Consider the following 19,205-nt stretch of genomic DNA (forward strand, 5'->3'; position numbering starts at 1 on the left):
TTGATGTGTCTGTAGTATTCTGCAGGGGGATATATATATATATATATATATATATATATATATATATATATATATATAATATACACACACACACACACACAGTATATACAAAGCAGAACCCTGGGGAAAACATTGCTGTGGATAAACAACTAGTCCATTCCTGAGGGGGACTATCCCTTTAGGCAGCAGTATAAGCCAAGTAAACAGCCAATGCATGGCAGAGAAATGTGCATAACCTCTCGTGCTGGATCCAGCTATGTGTGGAATATGCAATCCAGGCAATATGCAACTGTACTGAGGACACAGAATACAAGCCAGAGGCATGTGATTGTTTATAGGGAGAAATATACTGGGAGCACTCACACAGAAAAAAAGAGTTTTCTCTCTGTAAAGTTGTGACCTCTGGGGACTAATAGGCTTAGCTACGCTAGAGTTGACCCCTCTTTTCAACAAGTTTGCAATTTCCAGCATGAATAATAGATGAGTTGCAGCAATTCAAAGGAAGATTCTTACTGCTCCCTTTTATGCAAGTGCTGCACCTCTGGGATGAGACTACGCTGTGTGTACACACTCGTGCCCAAATGACTCTGGCACTCGACGGCTGTTCTACAATACGTCAGAGCTCACGCATAAAGCTCAGAGGCAGCCAGCAGCCAAAGTCGTAATTCACAGCCATTACAAAAATGAGTGATACATAAAAATAACATCTTGCTCCTACCGATAATGGTAGTCACACCGTCATTGCAGGAGAAAAAGGTCTTGTTTTATACAACATTGTTGAGCTTATAAATAACAAAGTAGCCTATAAAATTCTTAATAGCACCAATAATGTATCCCACTCATCCAGAGAGCAGAAACTGCTCTGCATAGCCCATGTTCATCCAGGCTTCCAGTGACCAGGATAATCTTGTGAGTGAGCAGCAATGTAGTCATTGTTTACTTGATTTTTGATCATCTTCAAGTAGTCATTACTCCATGAAACATTTATATGCCAGGGGTAATATGTTTTTATTAACTCTCCACCTGCTTAAAAGCAGATGTGGCCAGGTTTTTAAATATTAACAGTAATATAGTGGCATGTCCTCTTTTGCATCACATTAATGACACGCTAGTCTGTAAAAACAGCATTTTTGTTAATTTTACTATTTATCAAGGCAAATGTCAGTATGGCTGGGACCCTTACCCATTACACTTCTGTGCATTGCTAAACAATGGTATTGTAGCTCCATCAGGTTTAGGGTCTTATTAAACTTTTATACAAATGCCCAAACCGTTTTTTGTGGACCAGGCAGCTTTGTTTAAGATCAATTAACCACAGCAGCATGGCATATTTTGTGTTTTCCCCATGTGTACCACCATGCAGTGGACTTTTGAGAGCTACAGCAGTATGTAGGTACTACTGTTATCTCACTTATTCATGAAAAAAAAATCATAAAAAGTCCAGCAGGACTGAAGACGACTGGACTGGATGCAGTGGATATTTCTGAGAGCTGAATGTCACAGACAAGGGTGGGAAGTGCACCATCATACCAGGGATCTAGTCATGTATGCCTGTGGAATCAGCCATTATTCAGTCTCTCAAAGTAGGTCAGGCTGATTTTAGGGAGACAAACACCTGGCAGAGAGAATGTAAAGTTATGAGCTGACATCCTGAATCATGGAAATCCCTGAGGCTAAACTGCATGAAATGACACATGATGACATGTTATCCATTGAAGCCATATTGGCATGCTATCTTTTTTATTTAGGTAGTTGTTTTTAGCAGATTATTTTGGAGCCATATGACAGTGGGTTGGCAGGATGTTATATTGATGTTTGTGTTATGCAGTGCCAAGTAAAGTATCTGAAAGCATATGGCAGCTCTGAAGTGGTAAGGTAGCATGTGTGAAGCTGGTAGTTTAAGGGGGTTTTTTTGGTAAGTAGTTTAAAGTTGGTAGGTAAGGTAAAATGCTCTGCAAAAGCCTCCTTGTCCTCGGATCTCATTATGTTTGGTCTCTCTACGGCATTCGATGCAGTTGACCATCAGTTCCTTTTGACAACCCTGCCTGCATTGGGCATCTCAGGCAATGCTCACAAATGGTTCTCTTCATAACTTTCTGAACACTCCTTTCAAGTAACCTGGAGGGCTCTGTCTCAAAGTCCCACAGCCTTACCACCGAAGTCCCCCAAGGGTCTGTTCCTGCTCCCCTTCTATTTTCTCTACATACTACATCCCTTGGCTCAATAATATCCCCCCATGGATTCTCTTACCACTACTACATTGATGATGCACAGCTTTTTCTCTTCTTCCTACTCACCAGTGCCTCATGCATCAAAGCTTGCCTCAATGACATTTCAAACTGGATTATCGATTGGCATGAAAAAATTAACCTTGCCAAAACTGAGCCACTCTATATATCTGCTGCATCCTCCCCCTTCAAGGATCTCTCTGTTATCCTTGGTAACAAGATGGTGTCTGTATCCCAGACTGCCAAGAGTCTTGGTGTAGTCCTGGATAACAGACTGACCTTTACTGAAAAAAAATAATGAGTTGCCGAATCTTTCTTTATAATATTTCTTTATAATATTCCTAAAATCTGTCCATTTCTCACTATGTATGCTATTCAGTTCATTGTCCAAGCCCTTGTGCTGTCCTGACTCGACTACTGCAACTCTCTGCCAGTCTCACAGCAAGTGCCATCAGACCCTTCTAACGTATACAGAATGCTCCCTCTCATCTTGTGTATAACCAGCCAAATGTCCTGCATGTCTCACCTCCCCTCATTTCCTTCTACTTGTCACCAGTTGCAGGCCAAATAAAATTCAAATCTCTGGTCCCAGCTTACAGGGCAGCAAAAGGAACTGCACCTTCTTACTTTCAATCTATTATTAGACCTTACACTGCTGCCAATCCACTCCAATTTGCAACCTCTGGTCGCCTTGCCATCCCTTCCCAAAAGGGTTTATCTTCTCGGTCACGTCTCTTCTCTATTCTAGCCCCTCAGTGGTGGAATGAGCTCCTCACAACATTAAGGACAGCCAAGTCGCTGTCCCTCTCTGGCCGCAGACTGAAAACTCATCTGTTCAGACTGCATCTTGGTTCGGTTAATCCTGCAATCTGATCATTCATAATATATCCTCAAATATATTTGCTAAGTAAAAGCACTGTATTGTCAGACTTCTGCTATGGCACTTAGGAGAATGCTATATGTTATATGACTCCCACTATCGGTTGCATTATTGATGATTTGATATAGTATAGTATCTTATTTTGTATGCACTTTTATAAGCGTGTGTGTGTGTCTTTGTATGTACATGTGCATGCATGCATACTTTTGTCTGTGTTTGTGTGTATCATTAGATGAAAATAGAGGCGATATCTATTGCTGTATGATGACTAAAAGATATCGATGCTTTGGTTCAAAAATCAAAGGAGCTTTTATCTCTGATAAAAATAATATAAGATAAAGCAATTCATCAATAAACAAAAACCTGTTGGTCAAACGACTAAATTAAACACAGAGCACATATTACGGTCACTTTGTGGGAGGAAATAAGCGATAGCAGAAGGATTATGCATGGGCAAATATCTGTGAATGTTGCAGAATGCTGCAATCTTATGAACCAGCTCTGTACTGGAGGAGCAAGGATGCTCTGATGGCCTTGTGAAGTGCATTCCAGCAGAGAAACAGACTGCACTTCACATGTTTCGGAGTAAAACTCTAAATGACAGCAATAAAGAGGCGCCAACTTTCTGCAGTCACACTTCCATTGCCAAACACAGAGAATTTTCTACTTTTTCATGACAAGTTTGTGCCTGAGTTCTTGCAATATGGCGGTAAATAAAAGTTTAATTTTATGGATCGACAACTTTATATCAGACCTATCGCAGTATGTATGCCCTTGCTCAAAATGTCCTTTTGCAATTTGCATTAATATAGGTCTGCCACAAAACCTCATGCTGTCATCAGCCACGTTTATCCTGTACTCAAAAGACTGAAAGTCACTCACCTGACTGCACAGTGGTGAAACAGCAGCTGACCCAGGCCTAGTGGGCTGAAATGAAGCAAGTGGGATTGAACTAGGTATTTTGACTTGAGAAGCTCACTGCTTTGTGACAGTTTCACTATTGCTATCAATTGACTGTCTTAAGCCTTTGAATGCATGTGTACCTGTTATCCAGCTGTCACACAGGAAGGTGTATTTAAACTTAGCTTGTCAGTAGAGTTTGTACTTTGCTGTTTTACTGCGTTGCGTAATGACTCTAGTTCACAGCTTCCATCTGCTCCTCAATGGTGATTGTCAGATCAGCTTGGGCTAATTCGAAATATTGCAACAAGGCAGTTCACAGCAAAAACAATTGCAGTGCAAAGAGTAACACAAAGCTTTCATTCTGATTCTTACTTCATATACCTCAAAGTAGACGCTGTGTAAATTGGATGTAAAATGCTAAATTTCTATAATTTTTATGTGTGCATACAAGGCATGCTGTTGCTGGTGCATGAAACACAGCGTATAGGCTTTTGTATGTAAATAAAATTGCCTACAGCTTGTCTGTGCACAAGGGCAAATGGAGTTCAATTCAGTTCTCTTCTTGATGATTTTGAGCTCGTATCGGTGGCAGGACGTGTTGGCGAGCGTTGGCAGCACAGCTATAGAGGTGTCATTTCCCCGGGTGGGTAAATGAAAGGTGGTGTCTTTGCTGTCAGACAGACAGTTTGTCTCAGTTGTTCAAGCCCGAGAGACAGATACTAAAAGGGAAAACAAGTAGAATGTTACCCGTCACACTTCCTGTTGAGATCCTATTGCAAACACTGGCAGGGACCGTGCAGAGCAGGCTGTAAAAACCCTGAGTGTTGCCATGGACCCTGGCGGAAGACTTGACTGTCTGGGATCATCCATTGAACACAGGGTCTGACACACTAGGAGCGAGGATTGCTAAAAAAAGCTACTTCTTTAAAATAGGTTGTATTTAGCTTACTGTACCTTTCTTGGGAAAGTAAAGCTTTGTATCCTAGATGTTACTGTTGTGCCTCTGAAACAATCTTTGAATCAGTTCAGCTAGATATTTGCTAAAATTAATTAACATTCCAGGTAGTAACAATTCAGTTCAGGGTACCTGTTATTTTTTCAGTAAATGTTTTGGATTCATACCATTCTTTGATTCTTTGATTCTAGTTACACAAAATCAATCCCTAATTCTTATCCTTGACCCACTTAACAGGCATTAACAGGAGGTATTTTCTATGTATTCCCCATTCTCTTTGCTTTAAATGCTAACATTGTGGCCTATTAACAATTCAAAGGGACAGAATTTCACAGCACAGGGGTCAAAACCATGTTACGTTCTTCCTCACCTTATTATCAAAATCCATCTCTCTTTGGTCTGCATGCTAATCTTCATAAATAATGTCCACCCATGGCCCATAATGTCCTCTAAGGAGGGTAGTAGATATGACCAGGCATGGGTCTGTCAAAGCCTTTTGCCTTAAAGTGTCACCAGGGCATCAGAGCTTTTCTGCTGTAGACAGTTAAAAGGGATTGAGCCCCCTTTGCATCGCAGAGCAGTCGGGAGTGTGACTTTGGCATCAAACCAGGGGAATGCCATCATTTGATCTCAAAACAGACAAGGGCAACCAAGCAGTATTTAATGAGACACAGCGGGCTCTCATGTGTATGCATAGTTAAAGAAAAAATGTTTGCACACTGATTGATACGGGCTTTTTGCATCACCTCCAAGAGAACAAAACTCTAGAGGCAGCTGAAAAAGAAGCAGTGCTGTATTTCAACGTAAATTGTTAATCCTGTCAGCATTCTGTATGTAAACCATCAAACTAATTTAGGAATCTGTCCAAGTGAAATGGTGAAATAGCAGGATCAATGTGCTGTTTATTCGTAGTGCTTCATTCATTCACAAGACTCTGAGCTTCACTATTGTCAAGTCAGTGTCAGATGAAGGCCCTGGGGATAAAGAGTTGGTCTTGTTATTGCCTAATCGAATAAAGGTATGAACAACGAGAACATGAGAAAAAGAATTCCACACATCAGTGGAGATGTACCCCAGGCCTTTTGTGGAAGGTTTAGATACAGATATATCCAGTACATATGTTTGCTACCAATGAGCTGAAATCTTTCTAACACTGCATGTTTTGAAGCACTTTCACCATGAGGTCTGCTTCCATACAATTTTCTCTCTATTTACAGCTGTGCTATCTTTCATTTAGTGGCAAACCAGTTTCATTCAGTCATCAGAAATGGCACAATGAAAGATAAAAAATTAATAGTACTGCATCCATACAAGAAATCAAGATTCAAACATACTGTGTATACATACACATGTGATTCTTCACAATCCTCATTTATGGTCTGTGTTTAAACTTGCATGGGCTGGTAGTCATTACCTATGACACTGTGTGTAAGCTTTTGACAGGCATCAGTTCTCATAGGAAGTAGCTGAAGGCTTACAAGGCAGCCATGCCCATAGACAGTACTACCTTGTATAAGTATACATCAGGACGCTTTTTAATGATGTTTACTGGGGAAGTAACTCACAAAACTGCTGTTTCTTTTGATTAGACAGACCTCCTGTTTCCCACAGGTATAACCCCTCTGCATTCACATGTCAGAGAGGAAATTCCAGATGATCACAGCATGATGGAAGGATATGTAAGACCTTTTGTTGTGCTCCAGTACATGTGGATTTTATTATTTGCAAATGGTTTAAAACATATAAACACTTACTACCACGATAGATACATCTTGCAGTAGATGACCAGAATCCCATTTAAGACCAAAGAATTAGTTTATGTTCCCCATTTTTGTTATTTATCATTAAAATTCACATTGTAGCACAAAGTTACCATTTGAAGTCTTGCAGTAATGAATGTAGCCACACACAGGATTGCTATCTAATCTCTGCACAACAGCAACTTCCATTCTTCAAAGGGGTGCGAATTGGAAACAGGCAAGGCTAAATAATGGTCCTGAATGTTAAAAGACACAGAAAACAACAGTCTGTGCGCATTTCATTTGAATACAGCAGGATAAGGGCCAGTTGTTTTTATGTATGCTCTGCTGAAAATGTTGAAGGTATAACTCCCACCACTCCCCAGACAATTATTCCTCTATGAATTAGGATTTTTCCCATGTTTGGGATGTCCTCAATCCATTTGCATAAGATATAATACAGCAGTCTTTTCAGTTTGGATCAGTGCCAAGCAAACATCTACCAGAGGCATGCTATAAAGTTCCATCATTAGCTCAGGAAATCAAACACGGCCCTTCAAAGGGTGATAGATTACAGATGAAATAATTTCATATCACAGACAAATAATCTTTTTGGAGATAGAAATACCAGAGCATATTTAGTGGCACAAAACCATCATCTTGACCTGAGCAGAGGCCAACGTTAGATAAGAAGATTAAGGTATACATGGAGGTGATTGTGCAAGACAACCGAAAGAGTAAAAAAAAAAAAAAATCAATTACTGGATGTAGTTTGGTGGAGTTCTTAAGGGATGCATAGTCAATGTTGTGTTAATTAGTCCCACTTTGAGATAGAATCTTGTCTTTTAAAGAGACTTTGACACATCCTTTTACTATGACTTCCTGAAACAGAATAAAAACACGGAATTTTATGGTCACATTTAGGCAGAATTTCCTGCTGCAGTACATGCCAAGTTAAGTGTACTGAAGTCATCTTAGAATTCCTTATTGGTTTAGGCAAGATGTTATCACTTCATTGTATTAATCTCATGTTTGACTGAAACACAGCTGCAAGGAGACAGCAAAATGTATGGATAGACAGATAGATACAGGGAGTAGAAACGGGGTAGATAAAATAATGGAAACACCAAATGAAAAAAGATTCATATTTTGAAAAAACTAAATTACAATTAAAAAGGAGTCCACATACATGTTATATTAATGTCATTGTTAACTAAGACTCGCTGTTCTTCTTATTCCTTCTTCTTCCTCCTCCTCTTATTCCTTATATATGATTTTCTGTACATAACTCTTCTTTCAGCTTTTCAGCAGGACTCACGAAACTTGGCCAATACCTTCAGCTAGTGTGGGATTGTGCTGCTTGTGCTCTTTGTGTTGGTACCTACCTTCTCTGAGACATACATGGTTTGACATTGAAAAATATCTCATCGTAAATAATGGAATTACAGGTGTGTCAGTTACAGAAATGGCTGAATTTTTGAAGGGGGGCAGCATCCAAAATCATGACTGCATATGCCGAACAAGGAAAAATTGTATCCAGAAAGAGGTACAGTGGTTGCAAGTGGAAACGCACTGGCAGGGATGGATGGACACTTAACAGGATAGTTCCTAAAAACCGCAAAGAACTGGAGGCTTTCCTTCTCAATTAATTGTCCAATATTCCAATATTCCATTATAAACAGTTCAAAATTTGTATAACAGCTTTCTAAGAAGGACTGAAGCTTTTCTGAAGGCAAAGGGCAGCCCAGAATCTTTATCAGTTAATAAATATTCATACATGGATAGATAGATAGATACACCAGATTAATGGTTATAAAACAGACAGATACACCAGATTAATGATTATAAAACAACACTTTACTTTTTAAACAGTGATTATTAATTACTATACTTGCGCTATGCTTTTAGCCAGTGATTACCAAATAATGACTTTGGATGGAGAGTTCAAGAAAAACCCTGGCACTCGCAGTGTTAATCGAAGGTGGAGAGGCAGGGCCATTTTAATCCATTTCAACTACCTGCTAAACAGTGCATTTTAAAATTTAATGTTAATTGCTCCAATTTTGTGGCACCAGCACATGTGGAGCTGCAAGGTCAGAACACATTAGGGTCTCTCTCTCTCTCTCTCTCTCTCTGCTCGTGTCTCTCTCTCTCTCTCTCTCTCTCTCTCTCTCTCTCTGTCTGTCTTTCTTCCACATTGTCTTTTTCACTGTCTCCCTCAATTTTATTCAGACTGGAGGTTGCCTCCATACCCACCCTTCAAGCCCTCCTAGTAGCCTGCCACATGCATACATCATGCAGTAGCACGCTGACTGACTGCACCTGACTTCACCAGTATCCCTCCTGTCTGCAGACTGTCTGTGTCTTGCATATATTCTCAGAAATGCTGGACTATTCCCTGCTCATGACATTGCTCCAAACATTTTATCAGTAAAATGAAGGCAATGTTCCTCTTGTTTCAATTGGGTTTTTTGTCTGTTTGCATTTTCCATTTCATTTTTATATGCAATTATTTGCCATGCCTTCCAGAAAATGGTATGCTTTCATGTTTATCTCATTATTATGTTGTCCATGTCTTATTTCACATTGTCTTTTTTATTCCATTTTTAATTCCATTTGGTTCCTTCTTAAGAACACTGGCTGTGAAAAATTTTGTTGGAAGTTTGTTGGAAGCCCTTGTTTTCATTAAAATGTAGGCTTTATAATTTCACGAAGATAACTGAAATGCACAAAGTACTGATGGCAATTGCTGCATCAAATCACATTTTTCAGGTTTTGCCTGGGTATCTGAAAAACAAATGGTCCAAGACCTAAACTTTACTTAATTAGTTATAAAATTGTTTCTGTAAATAACAGTGAATAATATAGTATGCTGTGTGCTTACTTTAATACTAGTCTACTCTAATATATAATTTATTTGGTATTTTGAAGTATACGGTGAAGTAAATACATAGCTGTATTATTCTTTATGAATGGATTGAGTTACAGATGTAACTCAATCCATGCAAAAAGACTGTACAGCACAGAGGTGTGGCACCATCTAGTGGTCGTAAAATACGCTTATTTCAGTTTCCGTGAGCGGTGATTATGTCAGTTATGTTTTGATGTTCATGGATATGAACAATAAAGAAGAAGAGCAGTTCTCATTTATATTTTGCCTATGACAGACAGCATGCTACACAGACTGCTGTTATTCTTTTTATGGACAGAAACATGAAGTTAATCAGTTTTGCATATTGCTGTCTCACCTTCAATGAGTATCAATTTGAAAGCCACAGTTATATGTAAATGGAATAGATAAGGATAGCTCACTGTGCACCATGAAAAATCTAAATTAATATGTTGTGTTTGTGTGTGGTCACTTAGAAAAAATGTACCCCAGTAATCATTTGATGTTATTAAACCTCAAGGTCAATTGAACATCAATATGCAGCATGAGTGACTTGTGACTTGTGGCTCAGCAGTAACTGCATTTCAAAGCTTTCTACATCAGTGATGTAGTAGTCATCTCAGACAAAATTATGGTACTGTCCTTCTCCAAACGCACTCTCACTTCATGAAACAAAATCTTTTCCTTTAAAAGCTCAGAAGCCCCTCCAAGCAAGTGGGATTTGATTAAGATTAGTAATCCTGGTCCCTGTGCCCAAAAGTATTACTCTGGTATTTGTTCTGTAATTATGGGACGGGTTTCAATATGGAAGATTATATAAGTACAGTCTGTCATAGTCTGAACACATCTGTTCAACAAAGTTATTGTATGTGCTATACTTTATTATAGTTAAACATGCATTAAAAGGTTTGATATAGTACGTTATACACTGCATATAGGCACTCTGTGTGTTGTATTTACAAATTATGTACAAATTATGTACCGTCATTTATACTGATAAACATATCTAAAGGCATTTAAGGTAGCTCTATGGGAGGAGCTGTATGTGCAAAACATTCAAAAAGCACAACTGCAAAGGCCATTTACTTGGTGTGTGCATATTGCATGATAATGCACAAAGTGGTAAACATGTTCAGAAAACCAAAAAAATATTTTATATGCATATAAATTTAAGGTTCAATTATATACATGTTAAAAGAAACTCACAAGCTTAAGTGTTCCTGTTCATCAGAGAACAGTGCCACATGTCCTTTAATGTATTCCATCATTCTGCTAGGCTCTGCTCTGTGGGGATGTCTGAAAAGGTCAGCGATAGTGGGATTATGAGAATTAGAAACACCGTGCTGCGCCGGACTGTGTCAAAACTTGTTAAACGGCTTTGGTGTCCATGTGATGGGTTTACGACATCAAACGCTGTGACAGGACTTCCAGCAGGGCCGGGCTGTCAGCACGGCCCCTTTCATGCCGCGTGTTGAGCTCAGTTCATTTTCTTCTCAATCACCAGTATGTGACAGCGATGCCCAGACGATGGGATCACTCGCCTGGCTCCGGGCTCAAGTTTTCCCAGAGATCTGGGCTAGAGTCTACTCAGAGGAGCTACCCATAAAAGACTCGCCCACTAGTAATCACGGCACATAGCACTAATGGCAACCCGCTTTGTTGTTAGAGAGCTGCTGAGTCCATGCCAGAGCTTGTCTGTGATTGGCTGATGTGTTTTATATTAAGGCCCGTTTCTCTGAGTCTCATTCCTTTATCCCCTTTTCCTGTGCATTGCAGCGGTTTTCTAGGCAACAGCAGGCCTTTTTTTCTACTGACATTAGTCATTTTGTTATTTTATCATTGTCAATAGCTGTATCGTTTGTGTTAATAGAGATGTGCTGTTGAAGATCAAATAAGGCATCAGTGCAAACAGAGCTGATGCATAACTTTAGCTTCTGGAAAAAAGGCATCTTCCCCAAACATACACTCATTGTGAAAATGCAAGGCTACCACTTGCCATGTTTGTACAGTAACACTGCAGTGCGACAGTTAGCATCATGCTTAGGCTGAGGAAAGTCACATTAATTTCCCTTGAAACCAGTGTATGAGCTAAAAAAAATGTGCTCCCGTGGTGTCTGCCATGAAAATGTCTGGGACTGTATGGTGCTGAATTTAGAGCAGGGGAAGCCGACCTCCCCCAATCACGTTGCCCTTTCTGTAATGGATCTGTGTTACTGCACTAATAAACATCAATCTGTTTGTTTTTTGGGTGTTATGCAGTTCATTAATATCAATTAGCGCCCTTGTGCTGTTCAATAATAAACAAACTGGGTTGTTAGCGTCGGAAAATGGCATCACCGACAGCTGTGTCCATGAGCTGGTCTCTGAGAATTCATCAACAGAACCACTCGTATCCAATTAATGAAATCTGCAGCTACACAACTGAAGCCCTCCTCCTGAAGAGCACTATTGACATTAGAAGAAGGGCTTTACATACCATAGGAGTTTCATAAGCATTATACGACTCCAGATTCATTCATTCATTCTCTTTGCTCCTCATGGCGCATAAGGCATCCACAATTCTCTTCCAACTCTGCTTGTCTTTTGCAGCTCTTTGTGCCTCTCCCCACGACATTCATTTCTTTCGGTTCCTGCTCAATGGTCCTCTGCCAAGCGGTCTTTGTGCATCCTCTCCTTCTTTTACCATGGGGAGTCCATTTTAAAGCATCCATGGGTATGCGGTCTGGTTGCAACCTCAGAACATAACCAAACCATCTTAGGCGGTGGTGTTTGATCTCTTGAACCACACTAAAGCATTCTGTCTTTTTGTGGAGCTCTTTCTTGGAGATTTTGTGGGGCCAGTAGATTCTGCAGATCTTCCTTAGGCAGCTACTGACTACAGAGTACAGAGGAAAAAAATCTGATCCCAGGGTGTAACTGCATAATGATGTCATCGTGATGTCCACTTTTTTTCATTCATTCTTTTCAGAGTGGTGTGTGCTGCAGTATAAACAACCAAGGAGTTGGTGCTTTGTTTATAAGAGGTTAAAATGATAGCAGGGTAAATGCCTGGCTTTCGTATACAGCGTTTCAGGAAGCAAAAATGTTTCCTCAGATGGGTGGAAAACATCGTTTAGTTGTTCAGTATGCTGTGATGTGCTTGAAGCCTTCCTCATCAGAACAGTTGTACCCTGATTAGCGAGACCTTTACAGTGTGTGGCGTTCGTGAGGGCTTGTCGGAATTAAACACAGGCTGGCAATTCGATAACTCCTCTGGCCACATCAGTGCCAGCCGTGAGGCGCTAATTGCCAATAAACAAGCGCCAAGCCTTCGTGCTCTTCGTCGATGTTCACAGCATCCTTCGACGCTGGTTCCTAATAGAAGAAAGTCAGGGGCTGTTTATTTCCATTACTCAGCGCTAGTTCTCATTTCCAAGTCAATTCATTCTAATTAATCTCCCATTTCCCACCTTTGTCCAGGTGATCGACATTAAAGAGAAGCTGAAGCAGTCCAAGAAGTTTTGGTCCACGCTGCCCAACGGCATATGCTTGGAGGACAAAGTGACAGCTGGCGAGGCTGATCAGGAGCAGTGCTGGAACGGTCATAGTAAGGGCAGGTAAGGGCACCGTCACAACAAAGCGTCTGGAACCTGAGCAAAGGTCAGGATTTGTTTACAGATAACTCTACAGACTGTGTAGCGCTGTATCTTTGCCAAAATAACAATAAATGGTTGTAATAATGTGTGAAGCCTGAATTAAGGGGAACTCCAATTAGATGTGTGCACTGACATATTTAGAAAGGTTAGGGATCTAGAGATCTAGAGTGTGAGTGTGAGAGTGTGTGTGTGTGTGTGTGTGTGTGTGTGTGTGTGTGTGTGTGTGTATGTGTGAGTGAGAGCGAGAGGGAGAGAGAGAGAAAGAGAGAGATTTGCATGTCCTCAATTGATTTTGTGAAACAGAAAAACCTCAGGGCACAACAGCATTTATTTACTGGTTGTTTTAAATTTATTTTATGTTGTATAACCAACATGACACTACAGGGTGGTAACTTACCGATGTTATTCATAGCAAAAATGTTTGACAATAAGTTTAAATCCTGCTATTTTCCATTAAGGCAGAGTTTCCACATCTGAGATTCACACTTCAGATGAAAAATACTGAGAACATCTATATACCGCATACAATATGAGACATACAGCAGGATCAAGATGAAGATATAATCTGAATTTCAACCTTTCCAATGAATTTTCATTAAAGTCCATACAAGATTCATATAGTGGCCCTTTCGCTAGACCAGAATCCAGTGATTTATGTTTCACTTTTTCAAGCATGTTGCCCAAGGAGACAAGAGCAAGAAGAAGCTAACCAACCTCAGCATCACTGTCTGCTGTTACTTCAAAGGGCAAAAGAAGCACCTACTGAGAATCTAGTCACTCACAGGTTACTTTATCTTGCAGTGGGGTGATACATTCATATTTTCTTTAACAAAACATCTCAAATAATGACACCGTCGGGATGGCAAACTAGAAGGCAACCTCTGAACCTGTAATCCTTAGTCTGAGGTTAAAGGTTTAGAGAAGTTTATAAGTCCCTCATTTGAAGAAGTCCCTGTGGCTTTCTTCTGCTTTTTGCATACTGTCAATTATTTTTAATGATGCAGAAGAAAAATGGAAGCAAAATCAGGTGCTTCCACATCACTGAAGAACTTGAGGAAAACTACGCTTGTCCTCAGTTTGAAACTACCAATATCACTCAGCACCACTGAGCTGTGTATATGGACATCTGGTCCCCTATCTTTAACAATGTGCCAGAAGGCTTGGCAGCAATTTGCTGCCCCCTTGCTTTGGCCCTCGTGAAGTGATCATATCACCAGATGGAGTAATAATTTCAATTCCTCTGTTCGTGCCATGTGCTCTGAATTCTCATCTCGTTTGGTGTGAACAAGCAAGCATTTCTGAAGTTATTCCCGCCTTGCTAACATTGAAAGAATAAGGTTAATCATCATTCTTTTTTTTTATTTTGGAGGAGTCTTTTTCCATCATGATTACAGAAGTGATGGTGGCGCTGATCAGTAGTGTTCATAAGGAGGTTTTTTTTTTCCAAGTGACTTTTTCTGCTTTAGTAAGGGCTGAATTTTTTTAGCCTTTAAGGTCTTAGCACTAATGGTTTTGTGCCAGGGATCTGATTCGCAAAGGTCAAGGTTTCTTGATTGATCAGCTTTTTGAAGTTGTCTCTCTACTTGCTAGCCATTCCTGGAGAAATAGTACAAGTAAAAGAAGAGTAAAAGAATAGTACTGCAGTTACTGCAGGTGGCAGATGCAGGGTCACTGTTTGAATAGGAAGTGATTGCAGGCAGACAGCCTCCCAGAGAGAGCGTGTAGCTGGTTCTGTGGGAGTTCACTTCACTTAAATGTGGGATCCCCACCAAAGAGAAAAGAATTGTAAAAGGTATCATGGGGTACCCCCAGTTCAGTCCAGCTCTGACCCAAGTCAGGGAATGTATGAATTTTGGGGGAAAGAATTGAATCTGACAGAGACAGCAGGCTCCAAATATACCACATGACCCAATTTTAGTAACTTGATGAATTGCTGTCTGTTTTTTAAAATGCCACTATTTTCCTTAGTGTTAAGTAGTAAGTGTCAAGTGTTCAGTAGTGCTCGAATATGTGCATATTAGGTTTCCGACAGGTAAATCTTTTATACACTTTGTTGTTAAACCCTGTTCCTTCCATGGTTCTGAGAGGAAGTTTATGAGAAAGCTTGATGATTTTAAGTATGCAATGCAGAGTTTATGCTGAAGCCTCAAATGTTGTTTATAAAATTTCACCTCAGAGAGTCACCCTGCATGAGGCTGTTGGCAAGCAAATAAATCATTATCAACCAATCATACTCCTCCTTGCTCTGTGCAATTATGGGACTAATTTGTGACATGTTTACCCTACAGGTATTTTCCAGACGTTCTGAAAGATGGTTTGACCAACCAGATGAACAACCCAGAGGTGGAGGTGGACATCACCCGGCCAGACACGTTCATCCGCCAGCAGATAATGGCTTTGAGAGTGATGACCAACAAGTTAAAAAACGCCTACAATGGCAACGATATCTACTTCCAAGATTCCAGTAAGTTGCCAGTGCTCAGTGACCTTGCTTACATTACATTACTGTCATTTAGCAGATGCTCTTATCCAGAGCAACTTACATATGCTACAATTTTTAAGTTATCCATTTATATAGCTGGATATTTACTGAGGCACTTGTGGATTAAGTACCTTTCCCAAAGGTACAGCAGCAGCGCCCCATGAGGGACTCGAACCGACAACATTTTGGTTACAAGCTCTGTACTTTACCACTATGCGACACTGCTGCCCCAACATTACATTACAATCATGACATTAATTTAGGAACACTCTTATTCAGATCGACTTCCAGCACAATAGAACATAAGTGTATCCATTCAGCTCATTTAGGGACAACTGTTGTGTTTCTAATGGAAATCAATGTGTGATGTTATCATGGGTAACGCTTTGTGGCAGAGCTTACCAAAGAGCATCAGTGAGACACAAGGTGAAACTCCTTGGTTAAGTTATTCTGAGTCATCCTGGGCCGCGTTCAGTTCTAAGAAATAAATGAGCAGATTGGCAGTGGTTGGTCCTGTGAGTCATCCAGGCAGGGGTTACTGAAATACCAGCGTGCTGATGTAAGCATCTGGACACATCAAGATGTTTAAGTTTACATTTTCCAGTTAGCAATTTTTACAAACTAGAATGCCAACATGGCACCAGCAAATGAAGGAAAACATTATTGCACATCTGGAACCATAAAACATATTTAGAACTGCACAGTCTTTGACTGTATCAAAAATCATTGCTACTAGAGTAACATGCTCTTGTGCCTTAAAAGCCCTTAAGTGGTTTAACCATTACCTTTGCAATTCAGACACAGAATATTTTTTACCAATTTCGGGGATACATTACATTTTCTCTGCTCTAAATTTGCTTTTCTATATCTCTGTTCTTGTATTCATTTTGGTTCCTATTATGAAGGAGTCTTATGGCTCTTACAGATTCAGCTAGGATACAGAAGAACAATCAAAGACACTAGAGTTAAACAAGAAATAATAAATTTATTAATAAGTGCAAAGTTCCCATGCGGTTTGCCATTTTACCTCTGAATAAAAGCAGTGCTCCCATTTATGTGAGGGAGCATTCCCATGTGTCATGGATGTATAAAAATTAACATAATTGAAACAGGGGCAGATTTATTCTCTGATATAATGTTGCTCTAACAAGATTAATTGTGTTCCCTGTTGCAAGCATATGGTATTGCATTATTAAGCATGTGGCAACATTTAAAAAGGCAAGTCTCATTTAAAGTAAAAAAAAAATATTCATTCTATAGTATTGTATTTGTATAAGAGAGAGAAACTATATACGGTGTGCTGTGTGGACACTACTTGGCTAAGAAAAAGCTCTGTTCAGACTGCGCTAAATAACTGCCATCCATTTCCTCTGTTTTGGAGAAATCTGTCTTTTTACAGTGTTTAGTCATTATCTGTGCCAGATGGTGAAGTTGACATCTGTGTATATGTGTCTAAGAGATCGGAGAGTTTATACCCAAATTTATGTATTGAAGTGCTTCTTCACCACAACTAGTGAGTTGAGTAAAGCGGCAGTGTTAAGAAGCCTATAGTAGGGTTGGTGTACGGAAGTCTCAGGAGTCAGTGAAAAAAGAAAGAAGATTAGCTACAATGTGGTTGAGATCAGGAGCCATACCAGCTCTAATTATTTACCAACAAGCAATGCCATATTGAAGCCAAACTACTTTTTCTTTCTCTCAAGAGTAATGAGAACTCTAATACAGATCACTGTGAGACACTGCACCATCTGTCTGAACACAATGCCACTCAGTATAAGCAGCTGAGAACCTTCATTAATTACTGAAATGCTTCAGACAGTACTGCAAACAACCTAGAACAATCACAGTATGCTGTGAAATAAAAGCACACCTGCCACTCTGGACCCCCAGCGGTACATGCTTTAACTCTGAGGAGCGTAAGGGTCATCATCTGTACAGTAAACAGCAGATTGTGCCACAGAGTGGCAGAAAGTGGAGTGATGGGGGCTGATAGAGACTCAGTTTCCAGCAGGACAAGTGTGTTGTAGAGTGCATGTGCTGCAGAGTGTGTGTGCTGCAGGGAGAGTGTGCTGCATGGAGATTGTGCTGCACGGAGATTGTGCTGCAGGGAGAGTGTGCTACAGGGAGATTGTGCTGCAGGGAGAGTGTGTTGCAGAGAGAGTGTGTTGCACAGAGAGTGTGCTGCAGGGAAAGTGTGTTGCAGGGAGAGTGTGCTGCAGGGTGACTGTGAGTGCACTTTTTTCTGTTTTTGCAGGTGACGAGGGCAGCGGCTCAGGCAGTGGGAGCGGCTGCACGGAGGCCTGTGTCACCGAGTTTGACTTCGCCAGCACAGAGGCGCCAGTGGTGGGCGCAGACAGGAGCGACGAGCGGCCGTCGTCAGCCACACACATGCGCTCCTCCCTGGCGTTGGTGGCTACCCTCGTCCTCACAGTCCTGGCACTGCAGAGGCAATGGAGATAATATTGGGGTGGGGTGCTTGCCTTGAATAGTAGGCTTTCACTATGATGCTCCCAGCCAGACAGAACTCCAACCTTGGTGACTTAATGAGAGGAACTTGTACAGGAGAGTTCAGCACAGCAACCTTGCTAAGCCCTTTTTCCAAAGAATGCTTGGTGCCATCACAAAGCAACTTTCACATGCCAAACTGCATTCTCCTTATTCCAGAACTTTGTGAAGAGGCCGTCCTGGAGAACTTACTGTTCAAGATGTTTCAAAGGAAAAAAATATGTATTTTTTGTATTCTACAGCATAAAAAATGACATCATAAAGAGGCTGAAGCATTGCTCTGAGGTCTTTCTCATCCCCTCCAATCCTGAAACAGCAAGAGAGAAAACTTTCGTACCACTGTGAGAATGCATGAAAAGGTCAAAGTCACAACTGATGAATGAGCTCTAATTTCAAATTTCAAACTTCTTATCGAGCCATTAGCCCAGCTTTAAATAAACACACAATGCATTTTTCTTAACCAATCAATAAACCAATTGATGTAATCAAATTTTATTTGTTATAGCACATTTGTACAGTGGAAATTGAAACACAGCACTGAATGAAGTGCATTTTCCAGAAGGAAGGAAAAAAACAGAAAACCTAGGGCCTACTGGGAAAGTTTTTTTCACTGACCCTTGAACAGTGGAATGGCATGAAGTGTCTGCTAGTTCATTTAAGTAATCAAATCAATGTTTTGAGACAAGTATTACATTTGTCTATTTTGGACACAATATTTTGCTTTACTTCCACTGACCGCAAAGCTCTTACCGGTTTGATGTTTCAAAAAAAAAAAAAAAGCTCTTTCTTTAAAGTTAAGGACAATATTGAATCTGGGCCACATTTAAAAAAATAATATAAAAAATGACTTTCTCCCTTAATGAGGGGTATTTTTCCTTTTCACAATAACTCTGCAAGTTCAGTAGGCCCCTAAGAGCAGCATAACAATGTTACAAAAGGAATTATTTCTTCTACATCATACTACATAGACTCTTCCTTTGCTTCTATTTGC

General features: G+C 40.2%; 1 protein-coding gene across 1 annotated transcript in view; it reads left to right on the top strand.

Annotated features, from left to right (window-relative positions):
* LOC118789364 (glypican-6-like) overlaps positions 1–19,205 on the top strand; it is a 189,783-nt gene extending 170,578 nt beyond the window's left edge. Inside the window, exons 7-9 of the mRNA XM_036545752.1 lie at positions 13,055–13,191; positions 15,519–15,694; positions 17,964–19,205. Of these exons, the coding sequence (XP_036401645.1) occupies positions 13,055–13,191; positions 15,519–15,694; positions 17,964–18,169 (519 nt within the window). The 3' untranslated portion in view covers positions 18,170–19,205. The remainder of the gene's footprint in view (positions 1–13,054; positions 13,192–15,518; positions 15,695–17,963) is intronic.

The sequence above is a fragment of the Megalops cyprinoides genome, chromosome 14 (assembly GCF_013368585.1).
Source record: "Megalops cyprinoides isolate fMegCyp1 chromosome 14, fMegCyp1.pri, whole genome shotgun sequence".
In the NCBI taxonomy this organism is placed as follows: domain Eukaryota; kingdom Metazoa; phylum Chordata; class Actinopteri; order Elopiformes; family Megalopidae; genus Megalops; species Megalops cyprinoides.